The sequence below is a fragment of the Sinohyriopsis cumingii genome, chromosome 2 (genome assembly GCF_028554795.1).
Source record: "Sinohyriopsis cumingii isolate HCF-2022 chromosome 2, ASM2855479v2, whole genome shotgun sequence".
Taxonomy (NCBI): domain Eukaryota; kingdom Metazoa; phylum Mollusca; class Bivalvia; order Unionida; family Unionidae; genus Sinohyriopsis; species Sinohyriopsis cumingii.
In genome coordinates, this window is record NC_142962.1 from 43,693,109 (window position 1) to 43,704,887 (window position 11,779).

The 11,779-nt window shown below is 34.3% G+C and overlaps 1 protein-coding gene across 7 annotated transcripts; it reads right to left on the bottom strand.

Moving 5' to 3' along the window:
- Positions 1 to 437: 437 nt before the first annotated feature.
- LOC149804729 (uncharacterized) lies at positions 438 to 11,330 on the bottom strand. Of its 7 annotated transcripts, none has more exons than XM_089943533.1 (2): positions 11,239 to 11,330; positions 438 to 3,409 (listed from the first exon to the last, which is right to left on the bottom strand). In XM_089943533.1, exon 2 carries the CDS (start codon positions 3,352 to 3,354, stop codon positions 2,743 to 2,745), a length of 612 nt encoding a protein of 203 aa, XP_089799659.1. In that variant the 5' UTR covers positions 3,355 to 3,409; positions 11,239 to 11,330; the 3' UTR covers positions 438 to 2,742. The 7 variants fall into 7 exon arrangements, with proteins under 7 accessions (XP_089799659.1, XP_089799653.1, XP_089799646.1 ...); XM_089943527.1 differs by having other exon boundaries at positions 11,120 to 11,252; XM_089943520.1 differs by lacking the exon at positions 11,239 to 11,330 and adding an exon at positions 11,075 to 11,206.
- Between the last annotated feature and the right edge of the window lie 449 nt (positions 11,331 to 11,779).

An 11,779-nucleotide genomic window follows, 5' to 3' on the forward strand; every position in this document is an offset into this window, starting at 1 on the left:
GCCAATGTAAACAAATTTCCAAAATATAAATTTAATTATAACATTTATCTTGATATGGCTTGAATTTTAAATCAGAATTAAATAGTGGAAATTAAGGAGTAAACATTTGATTTGGGAAAGACAGTATGTTCTTAAAATTAAATACTTTTTAACACGCTTGCTATAAATTACCGCTGATTGTCTGCTCACAACAAATTATCAATACCATGCATGCACTCATCCCAATCACAGCAGCCAACCAGCCAATGAGGTCTCGTGTAGCTGTTGAACTTCCAGCATACACATTACACGGATGGTCCTGGCTTTTGAAAAGTTGTCACCAAAAAAAATCGCCAATCTCAATATTTTGTTGCCCATTTTCAAAAAATGTCACTAGAATAAGTAGTGAATATTTTTCCAGGACTATCAATGTAATAGGCAATGAAAATTGAAAAAGATGGGATAGTTATTACTTTATTGACAACAAGCAATACAGCCAAAATATTACAAAATAAATCGTTACATGACTGTTTTGCACTACTTCCATGATCTTTGCATTGCGCATCACCGTTAGTGCATAGGTCTAACTGTTGTCACCTGAAATAAATGCATTATCAAATGTAAAATATCTACTTTCCTACAGTCTCTCTTTTGTTAATAGAAACATCAGGTATTAAGCAAATCTATAGCATGTATATTATTTTCCAAATAATAGTTTTGTAAGAAACTTTATTTAGATAACGACATTTTAATACTAAAAACCCTACGATCGTACTTTGCAATGTAAAATAAGTGACATATAATGCGACCGTCGATTTCACGTATTCAGGAATTAAATGCCCCCCCCCCCTTTTTTTTATGACTAGCTTCACAAAGTACATCTCCATCAACCAGGAATTCAGAAATTTAATTTTGCCACGCTTTACATTCTTTGCTTGTTAGTGAATTGCTTCCTAAATCCCAGGAATGATCAATGAATGCTGTAGATTTTTTCTCGACAAGCAAATTATGATCTCCATTCCCACCAATGAAACTTACACGAGTTAACTTGACCTGGCATTACTGTACCATATATATATATAAGCATTGATTACCATCATTAAATTAAAAGAAGGAATGAAGAAACATATCACAGAGCATATGTGCCCCCAAAAATCTAATTTGGAATTAATGTTATTTAGTAAAGAGTTTTATTTGCATATATGATTTAACAATAAGAAATAAGGTGGGATATAAAATGTGGGAAATAGTTATCACATGTATGGTAGCTTGCGCCCACATTTGAACTGTTAACTTAAATCTGCACCTATTTTAGGCATTGTTAGTTATAACAAAAATAGGGCATGGTTTACTTGTCAATAAAATGCTAGTGCTTTCACTAACTGTAGAACAGGACAATTTCTTGAAATAATCGGTCTCATAATCAGTATCTGCAATTTTAATAATCGGCTATACGCGGTATCTGCATAATCTGCAAAAAGTGACATCGGTACAGCTTTAAATCAAATAATCATTTGTTTCCAAAGATCTATCCATACAACAAAAAGGGTATATAGAATTTAAAAAAATCAGAAGTACACCTCTCATTCTTTATTCCATATTTCCTTTGAATTTTCACTTATTTTATTCATTTTAGTATCAGATTTTTACGTAAGATTTTCCTTTCAGATGCAAACAATTTTGATGATCTTATTGTATCATAAAAGAGAATAATACATTAATGAAAAAATGAGAATTTTCAGGTGAGACTGAACAACGCCCAAAAATGACAATTTCCGTGGTATAGTTTTGGACCCATAACAAAAACGTTAAATTCCTTACCCATGAAACTTCAGGTACATTTAGGGCACACATTTTCTCATGTTTTAAATCAAAAACTTGAAATGAGTCAATAAATGTGATGCAAGAGGAATATAACAATTACAAAAGAGCCAAATACAGTATTTTAGCCAGATACTAATTGAGCCAATCAACTGTTGTTGCATCCTATTATTGTCCTAAGAAAAAAATTAATGTTTCCTGATTTTTCATGCAGATTTATTAGACAGTAAAGAATGTTACTTCATCGAATAGAAAGCAGCATTAAAGCCAACAGAAAATGTTCACTGAGTTCAGCCTCTGGATTTTTGGGTATGATGACTAAAGCAACATGATTTGGGTAGTTACTGATAGGTCACTTGCAATAAAAAATACTAATTATTTTATTCAGAAAAAGCAATTATTTACAGAGAAAACAATTATTTACAGAAAAAACAACACACTGATGGAAATTATAGAATATGATGTATGCTAACAAGTAAAATAGTCTTGATGCATATGAACTTCAAACTAATGCACCAGATTTCATCACAAATCTGAAAATGTGAAGGAATACATAGGAACTTGGATAGTGTAGTGATGTATGTAACATCCCTATATCTTACAAACGTATTTTAAAATGATTTAAGAATCAGTTTTAGGAAGAACTCCCTAAATTTTACAAATGTGACAAATATCTGCCATCTGGTAATTTAAGATATGTTTGAAGGTAAAGGATACAGATGGCTGAAGAGGCAAGAGAGGGAACAAGTAATTCATTCAATTTCATTCTTTTATACAGATCTTCATTAAACAGACTGAGGACGAACTATAGAATCCAACTGGAAGCTGAATATTCAATTCCAATGTAAACATAACCTAATCTAAAATGTCATCAACATTAGCACATGATCATCATACATAATTAACAACTTGCATATGAAGTTAAATGTGCATAAACATGCCTCATGATTCAGGGACATTTTTATTTTTGCCTTCATCATCAAAAGAATCTCCCCCAATTCTCTGTATGATGCTCTTTGTGTCTTCGTCTACTTCTTCCCAGTAAACAGATGGTATCATTTTTGATAGTCTCTGTGAAGGAAGGACGCTTTTAGATCTCGCTCTTACAAAGAGAGCTTGAGAATTTTTGGAATCAAAGCCAGTTTTTGATGACTCAGCATCACAATAACTGCTTGACTTTTTATCATTGATATGACTCTTGTCATTCTGAGATCCATCCAATGAATTAGTGTATTCCTGAGGAAGAATGCTTGCAAGTCTTTTCATGGGCGACAGGGGTCGCATTTTCATATGATTGTCCAGAAAACTTGGCCCTCTGCTGTGTGAAAATGGAGGGTTTTCTTTAAGCTTTTCAGGGTCAACAGATGTGTATTTATTCTCATTCCATGTTTCACTGTCATCAGGAACTCCATCTCCACCATCTTTAGAATGTGGAACAGGACAAGTTGCTGATAATGATATTGTGCTCTTACATATAACATGAGAAAATACAATCCTCTTGGACAAGCATCTACTTGTTTGGCATATAGTTCGTAGTGCACAGTTATGGGCCATCCTGGTTTCCTCTTTCAGTTCACCAGTGCCAAAATTCTGTCACCGTCATGCAATCCTGAAGAAAGAATATATATATATATATATATATATATATATATATGATCTCAAATGGGTAACGATTTAATATTGAATTTATGAAACAAGTTGAATAATGTCCAGCTTTTGCGAGCCTTAAATCAAGTTTCACAAATTTAATATTAAATCATAACCCATTTGGAATTCTTTTTATCACATAGCTTTTATTTCAGTGGAAATTATTTTGATAGAAGAAGAACGAATAATTTTGTTCATTCTGACAGACGGTGCACCTTTCATTTGTTGTGCATAAAATATAGTCCCAAACAAAGTTGAACTAGAAAAAGTAGATTGTACATTTTTACAAACTGTAAATCAAAAAAAAAGTTTCCATCCAAATAAACAGAACATTTTATGATGACAAAATCATTTTTCAAAACAGAATGGTTAATGCGATGTGATGCCCCATTGATATGGTAAACAGTACTGTTACAATTTTTATGTGAAATAGGATTAATGGATGCAGAAATTCCAACATTTACTGCAATGCGTTTGTGACCGGATATTTACAGTATTTGACTGGAACAAAAGACTGTACAGGAGACGTAAACAAATTTCTTTTTGAGTCGGATTTGCATCCCATATATATTGTGTAATGATGCTGTGGTTGGATAAAGTTCTGTTGGTTAGGAGACCCATATATGTCCAAATTCTTCGGTGAACAGAGGTGAGTTTATTTACTTCTGTAATTTAACATTTAAACAACACTTGTATATACGGTGAATTATATATCTATGTTACAGATATACCATTCCCTCTCCCCACCCTGCCATCAAATATGCAATACCCTTAGTTTTACTTATTGTTGTTCTTGTCTTGTAGTTTTACGCTATGTTTCTCATTATGATATTGTTATACATGTCCTAACAAACCCTTGTGGGGGTAACATATCCATATTCAGACAGCGGAGGTAATTTTTCCTCAATTTCCTTTTGCTAGTCAAGTTCAAAAATGGCCACCAAAAACAAATATATATATATATATATATATATATATATATATATATATATATATATATATATATATATATATATATATATATACATGTATATATATATATATAACCAGGAATAGAAAGACCCACTTCTTTCACATGAAAGTAATGTGTGCACAAGTTAGAAAACAGAAATGAAATTTTATATAATGCTATTTTTATAACTACTTTGTGTCAGTTATACTTCTTCAGCTTCATAATACTAAGAAATTATACTTTTGTAAAATTCAATTCTCCAGTCAGCTTTAAAATAACGTATTCAACTCACTTTTTAAGAATTGTTGTACAAGTTCTCAGCATTATGTATATATCAGGTATGAATTCATTAATATGTTCTTTGACATTTGTTAAATCAGAGGTATAGCAAAATGGGTAATTATTATTAGTCAGCTGTTCCTTACCTTACATATACTGGTTTAAAAGAATATTTCTTAAACTTGAGCGGAGATCGTAGCCCGTTTAGTTTTGTTAGGCCTCTATACAAGGACAGTGGTTCAAATTCTGCTATAGACAAAATCTGGTTCAGTTCTAATATTTTCTGCTTTGACTCCTATTTTATTGCTTGGATTGACCTAAGACAGTTTTCTTGAAATAATACCTTAACAGAACATCAGCAGAAAGAAAAGGTTACATGTGTTCCAATGCTTTGGAATAAACCTGCAAAGGTTTTGTCCACCAGTAAAATGTCAGCCCCATTTTAAGCCTTTTTATTTCACGCATCCATCTGAACTATTTGAAGAAAAAAATGTCAACAATGTCACATTGTGTTGTGCTTATTAGCACACTACTGGAATTTATTGGTATGATTGTCTTATTCCCATTTATCTGTGTAACTAAGCAGTCTTCATTCTTTTATTTTATTATCATAAAATGCTAGTTTATGTATTTAGTTTTATGGACACAAAAAGTTACATAAACCTCAACAGAAATAAGACAACTCAGACACATGGGTTCTAATGGTGTGTAACTATATATCAGAATGAAGGTTTACGTCTGCATTAAATGAGCAAAATCAGTACATTTTTGTCCTAATATACTATGGTGAGGTTAAAAAAAGTTCACAATCATGAAATCTATGCTCAAGACATGACTTTACAGTGACTGGGGCAGACATGGAAATTAAAAATGTTTCACTGGCCTGTCTCAAAGGATAAAAGAGGAAAGCTGCCAAAAATTGATTATTTGAATAACAGGTCAGAGAGCATGATCTTGCTCTTGTTGTTGTTGTTATTGTGGGGTTTAACGCCATATTTCAGCACACAATAGGCTATGCATGGCGGCCAGTATTAATGGTGGAGGAAGAACCCTGGAAAACCCCGGGAAGAACCACCGACACACGAGAAGCTACTGGCGAGCTTTCTCAAATACCCAAGTTAGCCGAATCCTAGACTCGAACCCACGCAGACATAGGTGAGATGGCAGTGATCCATAACGGAGATCGCTTTAGACCACTCGGCCACTTAGGGCCCCAGAGCATGATCTTGAAGAAAAAACTTAACTTTGACATATGAGATGCAATCAAACTGAGAAGCATGTACCAGAACAGCTTTTATGTAAGCAGAAACAAAAGAAACCTTTAAATACTGACATGTGACCTTGACCTTCAAGATAAGACCCCAAACACATGATGCAACACAGCATCAAGTGACAATATATAATTACACCAAGCTTCATCCAATTATCTTCAAAAGGCACATATCAAATATTAAATCGATTTCTGTTTCATTTGTTAATCTATTAAATTCCAAACAAACACCTTAACGAAGTAAAATTCAAATGTCAGTAGGTCTAGTTTACAGACTGCTTCTTTGTCTGCAATCAACATTGATCTTGCTGACCAATCTTGTGTGGTCATTATATTTTGCCATTGCTTGAACAATCTATTGCCACAAAACACAATATAAAAGGTGTGAAAGCTCATCTCCTGGACCCATAAAATCTTTAAGTGAACAAAAGCCACGGGTCTTTACTATCAACATTATACGAGTCCCTTGCAACATGGGGTTTGTTGTGTGTATGTCAGCACACGATACCTTTAGAACATATTATGTGAAGCGATGGCCAGAATCAAGGGAGAAAAAAATACTAGCAACAACAACTAACTTTTATTATTCTCCAAGACTTTTTTTATATCATCCTCCAAGATTTGTTTGGGTTCTAAATCAAATAAAACTTCTCCATTTGACTATTATACTGGAAATTAAAGCTGTAACAATTACCCAGATAACTGCTGACTTTTTTAATATTAGTGGTAACCTGTTGCTAGCCCCACCCACCTCTTAACACCAAGTGTATTTAGTAAGCTGAATAAATGTATGTGCAAACTGAGAATGTTAATGTCCAACATGTACAGAATTATATTAATACCATCTTCCCTTTTACTTTATGCCAACATGTACACACATTCACAAACACATGAACCCTGTTTTCTTTGACACTTCATGTATCTTACAATTCTGTGTCAAAGTCATTTTAAAGCTGGAAATACTTGTTAAACACTTAGCAACCAGCGTGATTGGTTCACTGCATGACTGCATGAAATAGAGAATGACAAAACAATGGTGGGATGTATATTTAGAGCTTGTGCATAAGCAAGAAAGAAATTATGTTGTGTCAATTAGTGAAGCTTTAAGTTTCACCAGATTTTTTACATTGAATTATGTGATTATGCTGCAGTCAGCTTATTTTCAGTTATAATTTATAAAAGCATTAGTCTGTAAAACAATTCAAAAATATTGTTTTTGGGACAAATTATTTATAGAAGAAATTAGCTTGAGAAGAAAACAGTTCATCATGGAAGAATAATATTAACACTGAAGGATCAAGCAAACCCAGAACTGTAAATGACAAATTCCAATAATTTAATAATTAGGTATTTCAATGTTTTCATTCTTGTCAAACTATATACTCTGAATATCTTAGATAGACTTTGACCTTGATGATAGTACTCCCAACACCTTCAAGTGATGATGTACAAGGTACACGGTTTCATCCATTAGTAACAACTTTGTTGAAGTTAATGAATGGAAGGAAAGTGATGAAAATTTAAAATACTGACATGTAACCTTGATAGATGCCCCAATTTGGTATGTGAAACACCTTCTAATGATTATGTATATCAAGTTTCATTCTTCAATCTTAAGAACTTTACATTTATAGGGCATTACAGAAAGGGTGAAAACTTGAGCTGTGATGAGCAGTGACCTTGATAACAGCATGCCTACTGCTGTATGCAGTACACCTTCTAGTGATGGTATAAAAGTATACCAAGTATCAGCCTTTAATCTCAAGCAGCTTAAAAGTTAAGAACTTAAGGGAAAAAGAGATGAAAACAAAAAATATTGAGTGGTGACCTTAACCGTGAAGATGGGGCCTCCAATGTGGTACATGACACACCATCTTGGGATGATGTACAAACATGGTAACCAAGTCTGACTCAATCTCAAACTGAAGTATATTATTCAGCAGAAGAAGAAGCGATGCTGAAAAACTGATACCGATCAATGACTTTAATAATGACCTGAAGATAAGAGCTCCCAAATCTGTCACATGACACACCTTCTACTGAAGATGAACAAGTGTACCAAGTTTCATTCCTTAATCACAAACAGCTTTTAAGTTACTGAGCTGAAATGACAACATGACAGACAATGGATGTCCCCTGATGATACCAAGAAGCTGATTGATTGCTGCTAGGTTCATATGTAGCTGAAAAGTCATGTCACTACAATCTGGCAAATAAAAGGGAGATTTTGCAAAATTACTACAGATTGTAATGAATATGCCTTCATTAAACAGGTTTCCAATAAGATAAGGAATACAAATTGCATCAAAATCATTTTTTGCTTTTATTTTCAGTAGTTTTACTTCTGGACATTGAATATGCAGTGAGGTTGCAGCTCTTGAGTTGTTGTGTACCAAAAAAGAAGGGTGCATTCTGTGATTGCTTTGCATGTCTTGTAACAAAATTTGAGCACTGTGACCCACTTTTGCTGCTGGTTTAACATCATGCAGCATATTTCATAACATTAAGGGTGATGTTATATATTATATAAGAATGTTTTTTAATGTAGAACAAGTTATTGTGTAAAATGCAACCAAGATAATAATATTAGCAACCCCCTAACAGCAATAAAGTTAGAAATGATAAATTAATAAATGAAACAACAAAGTTTCGTGCAAATTTTATATCTTTGATGCTTTTTGCTTTTAATATTGCAAGGGGAAAACAAACTGCTGGGGGTGATAGGCAAATATTTTAAGTGGTTGTACCTAGAGAACTGCAGCATACTCCCAAGTTAAAAGCTCGTGTAAACTGTAGTTACACTTCACAAAGTCTTTAGGTGACATTGAGGAATCTACTAGATTTATCTGGAGTTAAACTGACAAATAACATGTCCATGAAGAGGTACATAAAGTAGTAAACAAGGCTAACAGTATCTTGGAGTCGAAGTATCCAGACCAAATTATCTTTGGGGTCAAAATACATGCGGGTTGAAATATGTGGCAGCCACCACCCACCAGAGGCAATTTATTGTAATCCGGGCTTGTGTAATTTGAGTCAGAGCTTGTGATTCTTTTACAGCCACCAGCCTGAGACTCTATTTAAAATTTTTGTATCTTTGAGCAATTATGATACTATTTTTCCATTTTTCAACCCTATAATCACCATTACTCTTCCACATAATTTTCCCCCAAAACCATGTGCATTCAAGTAAGACATGTAAGCTTCTATTCCCAAATTTGATGCTGCATCCAGGGCCAGATTACGGTTTGGGGTGGGTCCAGTAGTTCTACAAAAACAAATATATCAAGGGAGGCATCTTACACTGTAGGACTATGGGTTGAAGGGAACTTAAGATGGGGAAACCCTTACAGATCTACTAATACACCCTGAAAGCAGTCCTTAAAACAGTCCTTTTATATGTATAATTGTTATAGCTATATTAGGCTAGGTGTTAGGTGGTTTAGACCTATATATGGTTTACTTAAAAATGTGTAAAAGTGTACGTGGCAACGGGAGCTAGTCCGATAAAACAACCCCACAAATCTGTGTTGATACTGATGGACGATGTTGTGGGTCTGATGTCACCTATTCATTAAAATATGCTATTTTGCTGCATGCAAATCATTCCAGAACAAACCCGCATACACTTTAGACACATACCAGTAATTGGCAACAGCCATGTCAAGCGCAAAATTCAAAATGGCCACAGGACAGATGGTTGTGCTATTCCATGTGGATTTACAAGTCACTAAACATGATTTGCTAAGGAAATATAATCTACACATCACCAAAAGGACTCTTCAGCCGACGGTATCTGCAAAGCCATGAGAAATACCAGTAAGTGTATAAAATATACATGAATGTGTGCAGCCAAATTTGTATGCAGATAATTGCAGCTTTTAATGAATAGGTGATATCAGCCCCTCACCCGAAAATCAATATCATCATGGGTGAAGGGATGATTTATCGGCGTAACCAGTAGCTTCCTGTGGGTTGGTGGTTCCTTACTTCTTCCTCCACCATTTATATGGCCGCCACGTATAGCCTTTTGTGCTGAAAAATGACATTAAACCCAACAACAACAACAGAATAATTGCATTAACTGTCCTGACAAATCTATGAAAGCTCACAGCTGATACCTTAGTCCTACAATGTAAGACGTATTACATTTTATTTATGTTTTAGACGCCCAGTACATAAATATCATGGACGAGGTCTCGCACTGTAGGACTAGCTGATACCTAACTTAGGTCCTAAGACTTGGGCTAAGCATCCCAACTATATTTTTGTTTTCATATTGGAAGGTCATTTCTGACACAGTGATAATCACATAGTAAATGCAACCCCTTCGACTTTGTCATAATTTTCACTGTTTTGTACTAAAGAGACTGATGTAATTCAAACTAATTGCCATCCATGATCCAGACTGTTTCTGTGTTAGTCGACTTGCCTTGAACCCTACATGTGTAAACCGATGTTAATGCTATGGATGGCTAGTTCGGCTTCTTTGCCGACGATTGGTGCTGCGCTGTCTGTTGATACTGTGAGATAACAGAGGTCTCACTGGACAGTTTATCTAGTGAATTTTCATCCAACAATGACCTATTGCAAAAAAATAAGAATAATTTTACACTGAAGATACAAATAAAAACAAACTAATGATTTTTGTAGAAAGCATACATGTGAGATTTTGACTGCGGCAATCAGGTTAATTCCTAATGCAACTACTGGCTTTTATACTGAACCAACACTGCCACCAACCCCTTTTCTTACATTCATTTTTGACAAGAGATATTTTGAATATTTTCCTGTGACAAGGCAGCTAAAAGAATCATTATGTGCCTTATGCATGAATCAAGTTCACTAGTACTATAACAAATTAGTATACTTTTCATCACCCTCAACCATCTCGATTTTTAGATATTTAAAACTGTAGCAGACACATGTCAATACGTAAGCCAAGTCGGCTGCTCATTTGCAGCCTAAGTTACGCATTTGATCTCGTCTAACTGTGACAGGCAGTCGCCAACAATACAAACCATTTCCAAGCCTAACTCAAAGTAAATCTCAACCATATTACAAATTTAGCTTATGGGTGAATTTATAAATGCTAGGCTTGTGATAATTAGGTTCATGCCTTCTACCTTAAAAAGTAGAGGGTGTCAAAATACGAAACTATCCACTGAGACCTGAGATTCACTTGCATCATCTCAGATCCAATAACAGCGTACGCCCGAAACATCTAAATCGTAAATATATCCATATATTTAATTGTGAAACAATAATCACTCAAAGTCACATGACAGACTTCAGAAATTCGCCAATTTACGAATATGCACCTAGTCCTGCACGTAAGACCTTGACACTGATTATTTATGTTGTGGGCGTCAAGCACTAAAACAAAAATAACGTGCTATGTCTTACACTGTAAGACTAATCTACACCCTACTACATAAAGCGGAAATAAGCTGAAAGTACCAACGCAACATCAGGTAAATTATAATGCGTATGTATAAATGGAAATGGAAATAAAAAAAACAATACGCAGTGTTGCTACATTAATATGAAATATCAATACATTGCATGTAGATTGTTCTCGTGCTGGCAGAAAAGTATGCGCTACAATAATTGAAACATTACGTTCGAGCGAATTATCGGAATAGGGGTTCAGACAAAAAACAATGTACTTATCTACGAACAATTTCCTTTTAGAAAAGATCTTCAAAATTGTTTGTGTCAGATATGACAGATATTCACGCAAGCAAGGACTATATGGTCTAAAATTCACCTTTACAAGTTCTAGTGACAAAATGGTGACTAACAATAATTTTCTGAAATCTTTCACCCAA